Source organism: Camarhynchus parvulus, chromosome 1, assembly GCF_901933205.1.
Source record: "Camarhynchus parvulus chromosome 1, STF_HiC, whole genome shotgun sequence".
Taxonomy (NCBI): Eukaryota; Metazoa; Chordata; class Aves; order Passeriformes; family Thraupidae; genus Camarhynchus; species Camarhynchus parvulus.
The window spans coordinates 76624065-76644827 of record NC_044571.1 but is presented as its reverse complement, the minus strand read 5'-3'; the positions used below and the strand labels follow the sequence as shown (position 1 = coordinate 76644827).

Here is a 20763-nt window from a genome sequence, read left to right as displayed (position 1 = left end):
CCCAATTCTAATCCCAGACCAAATTTCAAGATGGTGAACTAGATTTATTATGAAGAGGCAATCACAAATTCAGTAGTTTTATACCCAGATCTGAACTCAGGTGAACAAGTTTGGGAAGTAGGGAGTCTAGCAAACTAAGTAATTAGCCTAAAAAATAATAAACAATGAGACCTTGAAAGGTAAAGGATTTTCAGAAAGTTTTGTTTTCATGGGAAGGCAGAGCACAGCAGCATTGAGAAAAGCATCCTATTGCTCTGTAGTGCCCAAACCATGCAAGCTCTGTGATTTATTAGCCACTTGAAAATCGTATATTATGTTTTTATTCTCTGCTGATCAATTTCATTTATTGTTGTATTTCATGTTTGATAACTGGGTATAAAAAATGACTGAGAGGATTTTTTATAGCCCTAGCCAAAGCTGTGTAAGAGAGTCACGTATATAAGCCTGAGAGAGATTGATTCCAGTGCACATAGCTCAAAACCTGAATATTTCTTAAAAGTTCAGCTTCCTTTTAGCATCTAGCACAAATGAACAAAAATCTTCATGAAAATGCAGGTCATGATTGTTTTGCCATCCCTGACTAATAGTGACCAAAACAAAAGCTAGAAAGCTAAAGAGCCTAGAGGCACCACAGCCATAGCAGAGCAATTATAGTGTAATATGGGAAGGTAAGGCCTTAACAATTCCCTTAATATCTATGCAACTATAATGGCCTTCATGGTCTCAAAGATCATAAATAATAAGGATGAAAAATATCCCTCTGCAATAATAGACTTTTGTTTCCTAATTTGCATAGGGACACCAAGAAATTGCTCAGTAATTTTTATACATTTCCTGCCAGTTGCTGCAGGCATGTCTCTTGCTAGGGTAGCAATAACCCACAAGAACAGGACGTGGTGCAAAGCATCAGTCAATCAGCATTTCATTAAGAGGATGAAATAATGGCTTGACATGCAAAGAGCATTCAGTACATGTACAGATTGCACTCACTAAAGGGATTTAATGTAAGTTAAAAACATAAGATCTGAAAGATAATATTGTCCCTCAGATGGGTACAGATGTACTGCATTATTTTAAAGGCAAGAATAATTTAATCCTATTGTAAGTTCTGTTTTTATTCAGGCCTAAAAAAGCAAGTGTTGAACACTATGTAACAACTCAACACAGTTAGTTTCTAGAACAAAGCCTTGCCCAAAAAGCAAAACCACACCATTTTTAATTTCATTGAAGCACAAAACCTGTCAGTGAGTGTGAACAGCCAGCAAATGTCTGAGATTCAAAAGAAACACCTTAGGAATATAAGTCTACATCATAAAACCTAAATGAACTATTTTCAGCAGTATTCACTACAAGGAAACATAGGAGACTCTTCTACAAGGACTGATGTTCTTATAATTGAAGTTTATATGAAAGATATCTTAGAGGAAATATTGATACTACAAATAATAACACAGTCCCAAAGCCCAGTTTCTGTATGGAAGGAAGCAGGATGTACTATTTTCCTTCACTGAGCTGTAAGACTAGAAGGAAGGTAGGTAGAAGAGAAGGGGTTTTTTTCAAGAAAAGGGACACCTACGAACATCTGAGGAATGACAGACCACTAGGTCTGACTTCTGTGTCAAGTGTGTTGAAAGAAAATACATAAAAAAGGTATGATCATTAGGATTGTATTCAGCACATTATCATACAGTAGTCTTTCCACAAACATACCAACGACACATCTTTTAACCAGGGAAATTGTGCTTCAGTCTGTATACAGTTTTCCTAACGAGTCTGAGAGAATATAAACAGAAATGGCCAAGCTGCTTGCATTTCAGATAGTTCTTTGCAGGGTCACCCATCAAAGGCTGTCGAGGAAACTAAATTCTTAGAGGGACTGAAGTACAGCCCTATTTTCAATTAAAAATATATTAGAAAAAAATCTATTGTACAAGTACCTAAACTGTTTGAAGAACTGAGAGATTGTCAGTAAGGACTTATCTGGGACTTCACTATTCAACACATAAACTATCTGGAAGCAAAATGAACGGAGAAGTAATAATACTTTATCAGATATTATCAGTAAAGACATTAGGGTGCCACAGTGTACGAGCATCAGTTTGAGTACAAAACAGCAAATAGAACTGAATTTTGTAAAAAAAATTAAAAACTCCAAGGAAATAAGTAGTGTGAAAGAAAGATCTACATCTTCATTATTGTTGTTCAGTTCTCACCTTCACATCTCAAATTGAGAGAATGGAATTTGAAGAGGTGCCACATGGGCACTAATATTTATTAAAGATTCTTTTTAAGGTTTGATGGTCTGCGGTTTTTCAGTCTGTTAAAGACATATTTGAAAGGAGATACGATAGATATCCTGTAAAGCCATGTTATTGGTTAACTGAGATAAATCAGAAACTAGTACTCATAGTCACAAAAAAAAATCAGAAAACAGTAAACAAAGTTACAAGGAGTGTAACTAAACTACAAATGTATTGATGTCTTTCCATCCAGTGGGAATGCATTTTTATGATATATTATACTAGCAATCACTTCAGTCTAGGCTAAGGAAAATTTTAATTGACTACCATTTTTTGATGACCTGGCTTTATTTTAATACCCAGGACACATATGGGGGTTTTTCCTATTAAAAAAGATGGCTCATAAAGCAATGTCAAAACACTGATTTAGTCCTGTCTTGGAGGAAATGGGTCAGTATTGCTAGCCCACATAATACTTGCAGGATAATTTTTTTTCACAAAGAAATCTGCTACCTATAGAATTATTCATAGAATTACATTATTTGAAATAAAAACATTTTATGCTTTCTTTTTCTGTCATTTGATTCACTTATGAGACACATTTAGATTTTCTAATTACACTTAAGGCCCTGATGAAACATTCCAATGTATATATGTTCAGACTTCCTCCAGAACCAAGCTTCTTCGGGGTGTGAGTAATGGTGGGAAAATGAGAGCACAGCCCCACTGGAAATTCCTGAGCCCCACAAGGAACATATGAAGGCTAGGAATATATGTTTTACAATTTCAGTCTTATGTACTGTTTTTTGCTCTAGCAGGTTGTGGGTTGTTTTTTCATCCATCTCTGCCAACTTTTATTCTCTCAGCTGTAAATCTTGTACTCCTCTACTTCCATGTTTCTTCTTATGCTCATTTCTTTTCTTTCTCACATAAGAGATCTCTTTTCTCTCCTGCCTTTTCATCTCTTGCTCCCATTTAGTTGCTTTAGAGTTTTTTGGAGAATCTTGACTGATTTTATAGACTTTGATTTGTTTTGTTGCTACTTTTTCAACAAGTCAGATTTTATTCCATTTTCCTCATCTAAAAATCTGAACCATTCTTGCTTTTTTAAATACAGCCTTTTGCTCCTGAGTATTTCCTACCCCCATAGCCCAAATTCCATCTAACCAAACACAGTTGTTCGAGTCATATTCTTCTCTTTCCATGCTGATTATATTTTCTCAAAGTAGCATTAAACACAAATTTCTCACCACACCTTATAAAACATAGCTCCATTTCCTTACTGATTTCTCATTTCCTAAGCTCTTGTGATTCTCCAAAGCTGTCAATCACTCTACATCAAATCTGAGATAACTTTATTGATTTCCACTTTTATATTTTCCCATTCCTGAATGTTTTCACATTTCCGAGAATGCTATCTTGCATACTTAAAGCGTCGTCCTGAAAAGAAATCTTCTTCCAAATTAACAGTCTCACTGAAAATTCCATAACTGAAATTTTCATGTCTACAAATCTGTGTTTGTGTTTGTGTGCACAAATGCTCCTACATAATTTGAGGGTTTTTCCCTCAGTTTAGAAGATCCTCAATCAAACACAGCATGATCTGTTGATTTATTTGTCAAATTGTGAATATGCTGGTAAACAAAGATTTGGTCCATGAAAAGTCTCACTCTTCTATTGATCGCCCATTTTAATCTTTGAACATTTAAATATTAACCCAAGTTTCAAAAAATAAATCTTTTTTTAAAGCCCAATGTTGTGCTGCTTGTAAACTGAAGAGCACTTCAGTATATATATACTGCACCTGGGCACAGCACATCAGGTCAAGAAAGGCTATCTCCATCTATTAGAGCTTTATTGATGGGCAGATTTAAAAAGCAGGCCATGGGTCTTTCTGTGATAATGGAAAAGTGATGATATTTCACATTGTAAACATTTGTTATTTTCCAGGTGTGATGGGGGAATATGAACCAAAAATTGAAGTCCATTTTCCTTACACAGTTACAGCTGCAAGGGGAACTACTGTTAAGATGGAGTGTTTTGCACTTGGAAAGTAAGTAAAAATTCTTTCTAATTAGATATCATTGTTTATTAAGACGAGACATGCCTGAATTGTGGTTTTGTTATTTTGCTAGATTTTTTTTTACAGACAGTCCTTACTGCATTCTCAAAATAACCAATTGACTAAGTAGCTAATTATGAACTCCCTGCCCAGCCATTTCTGTGCTCAGGAATTCAGTCAAGTTAACAGTGTCTCTGTCAAAATGAAAAGCACTAATCATATAAACAAAAAGCAGAAAAGTTTTTTGATTGAAAGTTTTACCAGACTCACACCCATTCATTCACTGGGATACTATAAACCAGCTTGTCCTGTAAAAATGTCATATTTGGAGAATAGACGAACATTTGTAGAGTTTTCTTCCCTCCCCCATATTAATGATTTACACACAAAGCGAAGAGCACAGTGTCTTGATCATGTCCTAACACACCTTGTGGCAGTGCCAACTCTATAGTTTCTTCCTGACCTAATAGTACTAGTACAGAATGGGTGTTTGCTATTCATTTGTAGATAAAAGAGTTTAGGGAGAGAAAGGTAAGAGAAACTGGAACTAAAATTACTTCTATATAGTATTGAGATTACAGAATATAGCATGAAAATGATAACATTTCAGTTTTGTGGTGGTAGTTACTATTAGTTACTCAAATTGCTATTTTGATTGTTCCCAAGAATAAGGATGGCAATGTTAGTATACAGACAGACAGAATTAAGAGTCATTTCTAGTGATTCAAAGAGATTCTTTTTTCTTCACGTATATGCTGCTAAAAACAGATGTTACTTCAATGATATTTCTCTAGAGACATTTAAAAAATTATAATGGGTAGGATTCTTTCCAAAATACGTAATCAAATTCTGTGTGGTGTGTTGAAAAAAACTCACTGTATTGAAATCTTTTCAGCCCATAATGATGCTCTTTTGGACATCTTCTCCTTAGTCTCCAAAGTTATACTGGCAAATATCATATACCCTGCTTGCTTTTATAGTTCATGGCTTATCAAAAAACAGGCAAGTTTCTAACAGCATGGTCTTGATTAAAATATAAGGGAAGCATTTGTCTTTGTAACTCCTTTGGAGGAATTTCACAAAACAGTTAGTCTGAGAAATTCTATATCTTGCATACCAATTCTTCTTATTTACCTAAGGAGTAACATTCTTATTTACCTAAGGAGGAACAAAATATAGGAAGCTAAGAGTTTTAAGACAATAGTCTGTTTTGCTGAGGATCATTCCTCCAGCTTGTTCTGCAGGTCTGGTTTTACAGTGACTTTTCAAAGCCTTTCTCTACTACCTGAGAGGGCTTTTAAAATGTTTTATAGCCCTTTTGATCTTCCTGTGTCACTGGTCACTGGATTTTTTCTGTTCAGATTTTTCTCTTAACAGTTCCTAATTACTGACTGGATGATATATGTCTGAAAATTACTCCCTTCTTGCTGTTTTTTCATGTTTGACCAATACCGAGATGCTCTCAGTGTGCAGGTCAACAGAAATTATACACAAATAATTAAAGAGAAATTCTGACAAAGTTTTTCAGTTGTATCTATTTAGGTTCAGTGAAGTTCATGAGGAAACAGGACATAGCCAAACCAGTCCAAACAAAAGCTGGGAGACCACAGCCCACATGAAGGGAGCCTATAGCAACAGCAGCTTCTGCAAATTCAGTCCCAACATAAATGTAAGCAGTAGTTTAGAAAAAAAAAAAAGTGAGACAAGAACTTTTGTAGGGTAGAACACAAATATTATGTTTTACACAGTAAAAATGAGAACAAAGGACAGGAAAGCAATAAATGGAGAGATTCCCTGAGATGCTGAAATAAATGAGGAAAAACGGCTGATGGCTCCAAGCTCTCTCCTGTCAGAAACACTGCCAAGTCAATAGTTGGCAACAAGGCCCTTTTAGACTCTAGGCTGTGGTTGAAGAAGTAACCAACATATTACTTCTAATTTTCCTCATTTTGCTGGAATTAAATTACAGTTGCTGACAGATTACAAGTCAACTTTCCAGTGAAAAGGAGGTATGACACATTGTCCTCTGCAACCATCACTGAAAGGCAAGAAACAGACCTACTGATACCTTCCGCCTTCAGCACCGTGAGATTTAGTAAACTCTCTCAAAAAGATCCAATCACTATTCAAAAAGGAAGGCGAATATGACAGGAAGGACTTTGATTAGGTTATTTCATCTTTTTTTACTTAGTGCTAATCTCTAATAAACAAAAGAATCAAGATCACCTGAATGACCAAGGAATTTAACATTACCTAATAAGACCCCATTTGCTGCTATAGTAATGGGCAGCTATTTTTACCATGCACATTCCTTATCTTCTTTTCCCAGCCATTAATGCACAATCAAATCAAATTGCTTTCAATTTGATATGGTAATAATTACATGAATGACATTTCAGGCACTATTTGAAACCTGGAGGCTGAGGTGAGAAGTAGAAATGCATCAAATTTCCAATTCATTTTCATAATTTTCGTTTTTTGTCCCCATTTCTTGTTCCTAATGCCCTGTAGAGTTTGCTGCTTGTTACTTTGCCATGGGCCCCATTTGCTAAACTGAAGCAACAACTAATTTGTTCCTTTTTTTATTTAGTATTTTGAAACTTGATATTTTGAATTCTTATTGTAAATAACCCTGGGTTTATTACAGTCTTAAAACCAATATGCTGCTGGTTTTCTCATGCTTTAATTTAGCTGTCTGAAATGCTCTGCTCTCTCCACTGTAATTGTGAGAATGACAAATGTTCCAGTGAGATTTCCTGAAGTAAGAATTTGGCAAATATTCCGGGAAGATCCTCATCTTCAGTTACAGATTAATGATTTATTAATAATGTTTATTTAGCATTGTCAGTCACTATGGCTGAAATAATTAAATAAATTGAAGCTCTGAAGCTTTTGTCTTCAAACTAAAGTCAAATATCTTAATTTCTTGACAGAGATAAATTTTCTGAGAAGGATTTTATTCTGACCCAAGCAATATATAGCTGATTCAGTTACAAGTGAAAATATTATGTTATTGATGCCACTTACAAACAGACTTTGTAGCTGCTAAAAAATTCAAAGCAATGAAGGAGTGAAATGTCTCAAGATTATCTAATTTGCACTAGATAGCGATTCTTATCATGGGCATCAGTCATTGTCTAAGAAATCACTGCATAAATCAGTGATTTACTGCTGAGGTTTAACAAGACATGAAAAACAGAGGAGCCAAATAAAATTTACTGATATATATCAGAGTGTCCATATTGCAATTAAGTGGCCTTTTGTGCTGGATATATATGCTGGCCCAAGGCTGCTTTTTATAGACATATTCACTGCTGCATCTACACAACTTATGTTTCAGTGACATCTATATTTCATATATGTACCTATAGTATACAGATATTTTTTCTGCCACTCATTTAATTATGTAACTTATATCATAAATACTTGAATTTTCTTTGTCCCCTAACAAATCAGGGGATCATATTTTTTAAAAAACATGCTGAAAGAACGCTGGCAATAAGAAGGTATTAACATTTTCCATTTATTTTTAACTTTCCACAATAACAAAAATACTTCTTTTTAATTTGCAGAATTGCTACATTCTGGTTAGTATTTACAAAAAATGTTGTTAAAAAAATAATTGAAAAAGAAAAATAAAAAAACCTGAACAGAAGAATTCAAAATATCTAAATAAATAAAAATAATCCTAAACAGCAATATGTTAATGTTTGCTTTTGAGTAACAGCCTTTACTGCTTGTGTCTTCTCTTATTTAAAAAAACAAGCTAATTTTTTTGTAAAACTAATAAATGAGCTAGTGGATAATGAGGTTTCTGTTTGTAGTCCACATAATCCTGATTTTTATGCCCATTTCAGTGTCAGATCTTAGATTTCTTATGTAAATCAGGAAGACAGATGACCTTGTTCTTCAGAGAAGTTCTGGTGGAGAAGATATCATTTTCCTAGCTGACACTTTTGCACAAGTTACAGCATTCTTGGCTTTTCCTGCTCCAGAAATGCGACTTTTCAGACACTGCCTTCTGTGACAGCAGGTTGCCATTTTAATTTTCTCTCAAATGTTACTGACTTTGCTTTCAGGAGCATCTAGAGGCTACTGGTCCATTCTCTAATTTCTTTTTTCATGTACTTTATTCAAAGAAATAATGCTGGTGCCTTCGTTTAGCTGCCCATTAGAAAGAGATTAAATTAATGCTGTTGATATGCAAAAGAACTCTGAATTCCATCCCCACTATATGACACATTCATTAATGAAGCACTTCGATGACAGCCATCCAAGCATCCTTCAGCTCTTCCTTACTTATAAGTAATTTTAGCACTATTATTTTAAATACAGGACTTAAAGGCAGGCATAGATGGAAAAATGTTTTTTATTTTGAAGCCTCAAAATGAACAAGTTTTCATAGATTGAGAAATAATACAGGACTGGTTTGTCCAAGTTGGCATGAAAAACTGTAAGTTCCTGCCCTCTTTGATGAGCCCAGACCCTTGGCCACAGAGGAAAGCAAGAAAAGTGCAAGTGTCAGAAACATCTCTCTTTTTTCCCCTTTATTATTCTTTCTGGTATATAAGCCTAAGTTGTCTTCTTGCTTCTATATGAATAATTCTACTCAAACTCTTTCACACAGGTTTTTAAATTTTAAACTGTGTATTATACACACACCCTGCCTGACCCTCACACTTCAGCTTTTTCCTCAGTGCATTTTTGTTTGTACATTACACCAGACCTCTACTGAATTTTCCATATAAAAGTCACATTTCATTGGTTTTCTGGCTCTGTCAGAAAAAAAAATTGAATTTGTATTATAATAGTGCCAGCAGCCAATTTTGAGTGAGTAATCATATTTTATTACTCATTAAAACAAATTACAAGATCTGGGATATTGCAGTACTTGACCAGAGTTTTCAATCTTTGCTCTTAAAATAAGGGCTGTATAGACTGCCAAAAGGATTGTTTTGCTAAAAACAAACAAACAAAAAAAGCTTTATGCATCCCTTTACTTATACTATGGTTATTTTTAAACCATATCGATCAACACAGAGATATTTGAATCAAAAGCATCAATAAACAACCATGCTGACAGACAATTTTTCTTATTATTCATTGGCTTGTTTTTCTGTATTTTTGAGAGGCTATTTTATGCTTATTCTATTTTTGTACAATGGTAACATACACATAATATACCAACATTCTTTTTAAATGTTAGGTTATTTCACTTTGGCAATGTCAAAACTATGTTTTCATTTTGACATATACTTAGTTAATGATGAATAAATTAACAATATTTATTTACTTTTGTTACTGAAGTAAAATGAGGCAGTTTTGATAGACATTTTGTTCATTTTGTCATATTTAATATTGCCTTAATAATTCTATTGTTAACTTTGTTTGGAAGGGATTTATAGCTCAGTTGTAAACAGTCATCCCATATGTAGTAGGGATTGCAAGAACACAGCTGAAAGTCCTTTTAAAAATCTTCCTTTATAAATGAAATTAAATAAAAAAAGGTGAGGCTATATATATTTAAGTAATGCAAATTAATGAAATTTATGACTTTTAATCTAAGAAGCATTCAAAAATGTTCTATTGAAATCATGAACTCTGAATCGATTCAAATTAATAAATGTCTCAAAGTTTTAAATCCATTAAATAGTTTTGTTACCTTCTGTTCCTGTTTTCCTTTTACCAGACTTTTCTAATTTTTCTAATTGATCTTAAGCTTTTATTAGAAATGCTATTATTTGTTTCATGGCACTATCAACATTTTCATTGCAGACTATATACCTGTTGTGGATGCACCATCCTGGAAGTGTTTAAAACAAGGTTGGATGGGGCTCTGAGCAACCTGGTCTAGAGGAAGCTGTCCCTGCCCATGCCAGTGGAGCTGGAACTCAATAATCTTTGCTTCCTTCCAACTCAAACAATTCTATTCATCTATGTAGCGAGAGCTTACTACATATTTTTCAATATGCAGAAATAAAGGCAAAGTGAATAAGTCAGTATAATACCTAAGCAAAGATCAGAGCGGCCAAATAAAAAGTCTTTATGGTCTGGTGAAGAGCATTTGATTGTAACTGTGGAGAATTGCATGAAGTTTCTGAAGAAATTTTTTGCTGGTGTGGCTCATTAAGCCAATGACACAGGGTAATGCCTATGAGGCAGTTTTCTAGATATTGCAAACGTTTTTGCAGGTACAAAAAGATAGGCTTTGCAAGTCCACATTTTAAAGGGCTGTTTCAGTGAGATCTGGAAAATAATGTATTGATTAAGAGAACAATTTCAGAGAAGAGGGTTAAAGGCACCCAGGAATGAATCTTTGGTCAGAGATTTCATAGTACCTGATTCCTTTTTTTTCTCCATCTGCCACATAATTATATGAGATTTTTGGAGGAACAAGAAGTTGATAAACAGTAATATTATAACGAGTCACAGGTCCAGGTTGCACACTTCTCCATCTAGCACGTGCAGTTATCCATCTGGTCTCTACACACAGGGGAATAGAAGATTCCCAGCATTGCACCATTGTTTCCTAACTTCAAGGGACTGACTTTAACCCTCTCTGCACATCAAATCTGTAAAATGGGGCTTTTTACTTTCAGATCACCAGTTAAAACTGGTCTAAAATTGTCAGCCAAGTCTTCCACATATTTCTCCTTGACTTCTGTCCTCTAGTTGGCTTATCTTGGCAAATCCAGTATTACCTATTGGTCTTGAATGTTTCCAAACTGGTCTTCCAAGATTCTTTCCCCAGACCAGGCAGAAGGCATCTCCTTTTCTGAACTGCCAAGAGAACCAGATAAAATGTTCCTGTAACCAGACTCCCTCCCAGTAATCTAGTGTCAAAAGAGGTCTCATGAGGATTTCTATTCTGGGATCAGACTATTTTCTAACCTAAGTCTCCTTGTCATCAGCATGAATACACATCTTGCTTCAGCTCTGGCGTGCTGCTAAAGAGTAGCAGAGCTAGTGTGATGATGATACTCAAAATTAGCCTCTATGAACTGCACTACACTGAAACCCAGGGGCACTGGCATGAGTGAGTAGTCAAGGCAGCAAGCAGCAGATGAGTATTAGCGGACGTAATCCTGGGAACAGAGCATGCTTCACTGGTGTGTGTATATATATACATACATACATGTGTACAAAATAAAAAAGAACAACATCTGGGATATAAATCAGGCTTCATTGTTTTTAGAGCTAAGTATGACAGTTCTATTGTCAATGTATTTGGGATATGTCAACAGATCTGTGGTTTTTTTCCCTGAGGATAAGCTGTCTTTTCCTTGGACAACTGTATGAAGCTTCTCAGGCAGTGTCTCTTTGCTAAGGATTCTGATAGCTCACGGAATAGCCATTCAGCCCTGGAAGTTGCTTAGTTGTTGTCTTTTGGAAAATATTAAGCTACTTGTGCTTTTCCATGGGCACTAAACAGTCCTTTCCTCTTCCCACAATAATGGTGGCACGCAGAAACACTTTTGATATTAAAGGTAACCTGGCATTAAATAAGCCATTCTTGGTGCTATACATCCAATTCATTGTTGGAACTTGAATTGAAATATTTAGTCATTTTCCTACATATAGGAGAATTACTGTGGGAACAAGGCATGTTAATAATTTAACATTTTTCAAGCCTCAAGCTAATTCACAGCATAGAAGTCCACAGGTAGTAATTTGCCTCTACCATCAAAACCAAGTTTTAGCATGATGTTCTATTTTTCATCTACAAGCCACAGACACATGAATTGTTTGTTTTCTCTTTTTAAAACAGAGAAACCATGCCATAGACTATTAATCTGATTTAATTATATTCCCAAAATGAAACTGCACAATATACACAAAAATTGATATAGAAATACCTGCTTTAAGTTCCATAGGACAAAAAATCATGTTACTCCATGTCCCTTCACACCAGTTCTCTCTACTGGAAAATATTTTATTAATCCTATCAGATGCCAGATCTGGAAGCTGTGGAAGCCACTTTTTAATTTTATTGATAACAAAATACTTGCAAGAAGGAAATAAATACTCTCTGCAGAACATTTGTCAATGTTATAAATAGAGGTGTCTTTTCCCATCAAGATAAGGTTGTGATGAGAGGACATGTCATCTTTTTAAATGCAGACATGACATCTTCAAGTTGAGTTTGTTTATATGACAAAAATAGATCCAGGATTCTCTGTCTTTTTTTCCCCCCCTTTGACAGCACATATTTTTTATATCAAATAAATATTTCTAAGACTTGTCAATTTCAAGTTCATTTTCAGCTCGTGATGAATAAGTATTTATGTTATAAGTTGCTAGAGCCAGACTGGATTTTGTTCCTGATTTTCAGGCTGGATTTGTTTGTTTTCTTCTAAGTGGACTTGTTCTTAAATAGACTTTGTAATACTGTTAGAGATATTGCCATCATTCATAGCAATGTAATAAAGATTTTTCAGTAAATCTCAAGTAGCACTCCCAGACCTCATTCTACCTCATTCTAAACCTAAAATTTAAATTTGATTGCTTTTACTGTATGGCATAATGGAAGTGGGAGAAAAACCTACCAAAATAAGTCCCTGTCAGCAGAATGTCATTCTTGAAGAAACAATATTACCAATCCCTTTTCTTTCTCTCTCAGAACCCTTGAAGAAAATTTATACATTTACTAAAAACTGTGTTCAGTAACTTGCTCAGCTTTGCAGCTTTACTGTAGGTTTAAAGATGGAGGAGCTTTTTTTTATTGTTATTCCAAACTTACTATCCAGAAGCATATGTATCCATTTCTCTCTGTGTCAGTGTCTGAGATGATCAGAAGGAAAAAAAAAATTCTAGCATTTCTCAGGAGAAAGTCTCCTGAGTTACCACTGTTATGTTTCTCTTAAAGATTTGCCACAAAGAAATAAATGTATATGGTACTATGGCACAAGAGCCTTAAATGCAACACTTCTGGAAATCATCACACACATTGTCTTCAAACTCTGTGTCTGATCAGCAGGTTTAAAGCCATCTTGCACTCTTTAGACATGCTAGATTTTTGTTTACATTTGCATTCTCATTGATGGTATGTCACGATTTTTGGGATTTTTGGACTCATTGTAACTAGTCTTCCTGATCTTCTGGATCTGTACACATACGCTGGCCATACCTGTACAGCAGAGTCAGGACATCCTAGATCAATGTGCTAGCTAAAGAAAATCTGCCTGGGAAAAATTTAGAAGAGAGAAAAATGGCACAAAAATTCAGTTATAGAATAACACAAGACAAATAAACACAGTTCTATTGCAGTACTGTGGCCCTGAAGATCTGTATGAACACCTGCCAAATATGTCATCTTTTCAAAGAAATTTTCTGCTTCAAAGCATTGTGTCTTAAAATTATGGATTCTTCATGTATTACTCCCTTTAGTAAAAAAGCAGGTATCATATATATCTTTTGCTTTTCAAGTTGCTTCAGATTCCCCTTCTCAACAGCCTTGATCAAGTCACAGGGTGGTAATAATTTACCTGTTAGGTCTTTAATATTTTTTAGAATGATGTCTACTTCAGAATGCCCCCAGACACATGCTGAGGTAGGGTGTGATACAGAGACTAGAAAAAATGGTTACTGGATGGCTGAGGAAAAACCAGGGCTTATTTCCATTTTTAACAGACATGATGGCTCATTGCCTCCTCAATCCCACTATATAAATACTATCCACAATCCTGTGATGGCAGGAATATAATATGGAGCTTTGCAATGAGGACAACACTGAATACATAGGAGGAGATACTCAGCTCTTTCTTATTAAATTTTTACCTGTGCTGTTGCCATTTCATCAAGAGTAAACCCCATTACCGAACTTTTAAATGCAAACCCAATAGGTTGTGGAATAGCTTTTCCACTTTCTTCACTATTTGTCAAACCAATACCTTTGCCTATCATGGTCTTGTTTGATTACACCTTCATCAGGTAACTCATTTGTTCATGATTAACTCAAATTTAAGAATTTGGAAAAACGTTTAAGTCACCAAAACTGTTGACTATATCATCTAACATTGGGTATTGGACAGCTACATTATCTAAATTTAGCTGTTGAATAGTTAAGTGTGAAGATTGAGACATCAGTTTAGTCTCTGATCAACCAGTAAAGAGGAACTCTGGAGTATAATTCTGCAAATAATGAACCATTATAGAAAATGAATCATCTTTATACATGGCACTATTTTATATGCTAGAGATGCTCTAACATGCCATAATTTAAAGTGTGAAGAAAATGCTGTGGAGCTGGATATGCAGCCAAGCAGGCACTGTCCTTGCTCTGTGCCATAAAGAACAAGCTGATAGTGGTGATAAGTGGTGGCATGTCCACATTAATACATGACACTCATATATGCAATAGATATTTTTAGCACAGTCATGGGCATCTGTTGAAGAGACTTGCAGACCTGGACTTGTTCCTGCACACTGGCTTCAAGATCATCATCATTTGTTTCTATTCTCTTTTAATTTTTAAATCACCATACTCATGGCTGCTGTATTTCATGCATTTAAGTACTAACTATATTTTAAAAACCAAATGAGAGGAAAAGTGGTTAACTCTGAACAGACTTATATGGGACATTCTAAAGGTAGATATCCATGGTTGATAGGCATTCCTGAAAACCAGCTGACAGAGAATTTCATTATAGTCCTCAACATTTTAGCCCTCATAATTATCCTATAATAATTAAAGATATTTAATACATTTGAAAGACAGGAAGACATAAGAAAAAAAAAAGGGTTGTTTTCTTGTCCCCATATGCATGCAGAAGTTTTCAAGATATATTATGATGTACACCTGTGGGTTTGAAGATGCAGCTCAGAACAGTGATGCATGGTAAAGAGAAATCATGTGGAGCAGAATTGAAATTACTGTAGTAGATAAAATATTTCAAAATATCACATCAATCTGTACCAACCAAGTACAGAAAAAGTAATCTATGCATTCCTATTTAAAATATTCTTGAAATCCTAAGAGCTCAGATCCAACGAAAGGGTATTTTAAATTTCAGACATTATTCCTATTTCTACCTCTCCTCTTTCCCAAAATAAACATGGACTTTAGGTATGTCATAAAATTCTTTCACATATGAAATTGACAGGAAGAACAGCTTCCAATAATTTTTTAAAATATTTTTATTTCTATGTTTTATTGAAACTTGTGAAGCATTCCAACTAATTCAACAGCACTCATCCCAAATAATATACTGCTGAAAACCAACTCTCATAATCTCTTGTAAATGGAAAGGTAAAATTATGACTCATATTTTCTTCAAACTCAAAGTGTACAAGCCCACAGTAATGTCTATCACGGTCACCAGGGACCACTTACATTTTTTATTTCAATCTAGAATAATGGCAAGTTTAAAGATGGTATTTCTGAAATCAAGTAGGGTTTTTCTTGGTGGTACTAAGATTTACCAGTAGTGTTCAGATAATTTTTTTTTCCAAAAGTGAGGAGAAATCTTGTCTTTGAACTCAACTGAAACCCAAATAAATTTATTCACAGGAGTTGAATGTGGATGTTGCTACAATAAACAAGGAAACCGTATTCCCATAAATATCTGCTGAGACCAAAATAGAAATGGGTTATATTGATTATAAGATTCAGTAATTATGCATATTACATTAAACTCATATTAATGCTAGAAATACTTCTGCAGTTACTCTATTTTTCAAAAAGCTGTGGATCATTTGAAAAGATTAAAAATGTGCATATGTTAGTTAGCTTTTATGGTAAACTTCAGGAGTTTTCTAGAACAGTCACACAATTTTATTCTTTCACATTCTCATTTATATGTTTTGTTTCATTCTCACAGAAGTCACAGAGGAGAAAGAGATATAGATATATTTTTATTTCAGATGTAAAATCCATATGTCACTTGTGAGTTATGCAAGGAGAATAAGCTTCATTAAACAGAACTACAAGTTGTCTGCAAATACTGATTTGCAATATGGGAGCACTTTCCTTTGAAATCATTAAATCTGCACAGCTAATGTAACTTTATCTCCTTGAAAAATTCCACTTACTACCTCATATTGATGAAGAAATAACTAAGTTGTTTTAAAATATGCTTCCTTATGAACCAGACAACCAGCTTCCTCTGTGTTTGCCATGTTATACACATTTACTTGCTGCAGGAAACATAAAACCAAATTTTAAAAAATTGTTAAATGCAATTTAAAGGAAACTTTCCAAATACATGAATTTCTGAATAATCTCATAGCAGCTAAATGAGACAATTTTCATTGTTTATAAGCTCTTGACTTTTTCTCAGAAATGTACACCACCAAAAAGAAATCCTTTAACTAATGCTATTCAGCAGAACCCATTTTCCTCCATGGCAATAGAGAAAAAGCATTTTTGTCACTGATTTTACTGGAAGCAAGGCTGAAGGGCAAATAACTATCAAAAGGCAGCAAGCATGACATCCTTAAGGTCCCAAATAAAATATATCTGTACACTCATTTCAGTCATTAAGCAGCAGTTGCTGAGTCCTATTACACTGTACCAACATAAACAATTCCTATTCCTACTGTGGACTTGTGTTGTGATAAATAATCATCAGTTAAACTCTTATCTGTCCATGGTGGATGTTTTGCAGCCAGAAATCATGACAAAATTATATTCCATATAAAAAGAGGACAAGCAAAAAAAGGAGTTAACTCTTTAAGCTGAATGTAAAACAGAAGACTTGCATAATCTCCACAAGTCACTCAAGAAAAAGTCTAAATTTGAATATCAGAATGAAGTGTGCAATAAGAAATTAAATATGAGAGCTAAAGAAGGGAGAAGAAGAAACTAAGATTGTTATTTCTACTATGTCTGATGTATACATACATGTATTAAAGTATAAGAAATAAAATATGTTGCTAAGGATGTGAAATGGATAACATAACTGGTGGGACTAAGACAGAAAGTTTTACTAGTGCAGAAAAAAATACCCTTCATATTTAAAATTTAACATGTTGAAGTACTTTAATCAGATAGGAACAGGGAATTCTTTTGGTCTTCTAACTGAAAATTATGTAAAATAACTTCTTATAGGAAACAAACTTTATAAATCAGAACTATACAATCTGTAGAAGAGCCCTCGAACCAAACCCACAAGACACCAAAATTTGAAATCAGTCATCAAGAAATTAATTTAAGGTTAAAAATTAGAAAGCTACAAAGTTTCTGTGGTGATAGAGGGAAAGACAAAAAGAGCTCTAATGATCCACACCTATCACATGATCCAAAAACATTTATATAAAGAAAAATATATACATAATTGGAGTGCTGGAGAGAAAAGGGACCATCCTGTTTTGTCTAGCAAGGAGAAACAAAAACTATTCCATACAGGTATTTCTTCTGTGGTGGACAGTGATAAAAGATTATTTTGCAATAATAACAAGATATTGCAGGAATGAATGCCAGAGATGAATACATACACATTCACGGTAAAGTTCATTTTGTCAGGTTAATTAATCAGTGCAGCAAACTGATAAGAGAAATAATTATTTTCTCTTTCTGGTATATTAAAATGAATTCCATGTTGGACTGTATTTTGGGTGTGTAAGGTAATGATGTTAATAGACTCAATAAAATTCAGTGATCTGTGGCACTCAGGAGTTAAAATTAGACAAATCTTCTGATAATCAGGTACAAGTTTGGGAATTGTCTTAATCTCTATAAAATACTAGAATTTGGAGCATCTTGTCTGCAAGTTTGAGTACAATTGCAGTAATTCACATTACTGCCTGTGATTCTAAATGACTTAGGAATAACCAGAACTTGCTTGTCACATATTTATTTTTTGTGCCTCAGACTGGATACCCTGAAATATTAAGAGAAAGGTGATATTCTTGATGAAACTCCATATATTTATAGCAAATGAAAGTCAGCAAATCATGACAGCGATTCATAGCAGTTTTGAATTTAAACTAAATAAATCTGAACTATTATGAAGTGCTTTTCCTCATCTAAACTGCCACGAGGCCCTGTGTTTATATCTAAGCTTTGACTTGAAATAAATACAAAATATATTTTTCAAAAAGTTCCATTTTGTTATGGTGTCCTCCAAGCTTCTTGTGGAGTACCTGAAGCAGCCTAGTTTTCAGCTCACAATCAAATATTTTTTATTGACAGTTCTATTTTTTCTTTTTTTTTCCCTCTTAAATACCTGCCATATTTAGAAATGTATTTCTGTACCATAAGGCCCAATGGGTGCACAATGGCTGATGAGTTTTTGAGCTAAAAGGAAAATTTTATGAGTACAAACACTATTTTAGGTATTTTTCCTCAGGTATGAATGTAAATGACCCAGGGTCCTCACAGACCTCTGTGGTACAGCAAGTTGCAATGAAAAACCCTTCTGCTGCCACAAGCAAATTGTAATGCTGTGAGACAGGAACAGCAGTGCCATTAATATGTCTTGTCATACAACCATTTTTGCAATTTGGCAATATGGTAAGAAAAAGGTCTCCAAATCTGTGGTCTCTTAAATTTACCCAAAAAAGAAATTCCCCACCTAGATAGATATTTTTATTGATTGACCTGAACTGCAGTTTCATTGCAGGAAAATGAATGTTTTGGGGATGTTTTGGAATTTTCTAAGTTCATCCAAGTTTTGAAGTTATTTTTGTTGACCTATGGAGTGGCAGCATACAGGAATAAAGCATAGAGTGCTAAAGAAAGTCTAGAGAGAGTGATTTCAAGTGATTTATTTGATCTCGGTAAAAACAGCCTCCCCTGTGGATGAAAGAGACATATTCCATGTAGCAATCCATTTATTAAGGATTCCCTATAGAAAGTGAACTAGATCAACCATTATATGAACCTTAATTGTGATTATGCTTTATTGCTACTTAGATTATTAAGTGTTTAAACTACCAGATAACAGAATCTATATTCTCAATAGTGGAAGAGTGTTAACATTAATTTTACTAAATATTTCAGCCCTGTTCCAACAATCTCTTGGAGGAAAGTTAATGGTCATAATCCAAGTAAAGCCCGCCTGAGAAAATCCCAAGCTGTGCTTGAAATACCTAATGTGCAGCTAGAGGACTCAGGAATGTATGAATGTAAGGCTGAAAACTCTCGTGGAAGAAATGTCTTCAGAGGACAGCTACAAGTATACAGTAAGTGGAACTGCACTCAGTATTGTCCTGAAATGCTTTGTCCACACTTAAGGCTTTGGTTACATGTGAAGCATTCCAAGGTTCAGCAGAAACAAGATACCTTGATATATAGAGTATGCATCTTATACCAACAACAGTTTTGAATTAAGGTATATATTACTATTCCTTAATATTGCATTAAGGTCTGAAACATAAATAATGTTGACTTCTTAGAAGAATTGACTTAAATATAATTTCATATGGGATTTGTTTTTTTTTTTTAATTAAAGCATAGAGCTATAATTTTGAAAGTCTCTTTCTTTTTGTTAGGATATAACAACGACAAGCAACCTAAACTGAATTATCTGTCAGAAAACAATGCTGTAAATGTTTTAAGATTATTAACTTGCTTTTATTAACATTTTACCTATGCCATGATTGGGTGCTGAGCTTTGTCAAGTTCATTGTACTGGAATGAGAACTTAAGAAGAATTTGTTTCTTCCAGAAAATTTTCAGTCTAGGCATGTACAATTTCCAAAAGTTCTGATCTTCACAAAGTGAAGCAAAAAAAAAATTTTTGAATGTCCATAAAAGATTACGTCATGCATCAGATTGAAAATAAAAAAGGAACCCTGAAAATAAAAATATTTGACAAACCCCATGAATTCTATATTATACTGTTGCTGCATTCTAGGGTCCAGAAACAAAAACCTATGTAACACATACCATGAGTACTTACAAGTTAAAGTTTGGCATATATAACATGTAAGCTTGACTCCCACTACTTTTAATCAATTTAAGCCACACCATTTTCTATCATTCCATGAGCCCTATAACTTTAAATACTTAGCAGAAAAGGTCTGCTGTGGGAGGTTATGCAACAGATGTTTCAAACTGAATTGTTCTCTGTCTTCAAAGATCCCAGCCAGCAGAATTCCAAATGCTACAGTTTAGATAGATCCTCAAGTTAATGGATACGTCTATGAAGTTTCTCCTCCTAATCAATTTTCTTTTTCTTTTCCTGATTTTTGCCCATGGCTCCTAATGCCTTCTCCCCATTAGTAACTATAAAGAGTTCTCTGTCTTTGTTACACACTTTAGTCAAATAACTCTAGAGCAGGATAGTATATTGTGTTTAAATTCCACATAAGTCAATATTTTCAGGACCCTAATCAATTTTCTATCTCCTCTGGCTTTCCAATGTCTTTATCTTAACTCGGTTGATTTTAGTGAGTATCAGCATATCTCTGAATCATGCTTCCTTCCTTGCTTTTGATTCTCATCCACCTAGAGACCAGGGCAGTCTTTTTTCTTCAATTTTTTGTATATGCTGGAAAAATTATGTGAGGGTTAAGATG

The 20763-nt window shown here is 34.3% G+C and overlaps 1 protein-coding gene across 2 annotated transcripts in view; it reads left to right on the top strand.

The window, feature by feature from the left end:
* Nucleotides 1–20763, top strand: part of CNTN5 (contactin 5) — a 604610-nt gene that overhangs the window by 454040 nt on the left and 129807 nt on the right. For both annotated transcript variants that reach the window (XM_030945129.1, XM_030945140.1), the window contains exons 9-10: nucleotides 4191–4293; nucleotides 19244–19425. In XM_030945129.1, the coding sequence (XP_030800989.1) occupies nucleotides 4191–4293; nucleotides 19244–19425 (285 nt within the window). The remainder of the gene's footprint in view (nucleotides 1–4190; nucleotides 4294–19243; nucleotides 19426–20763) is intronic.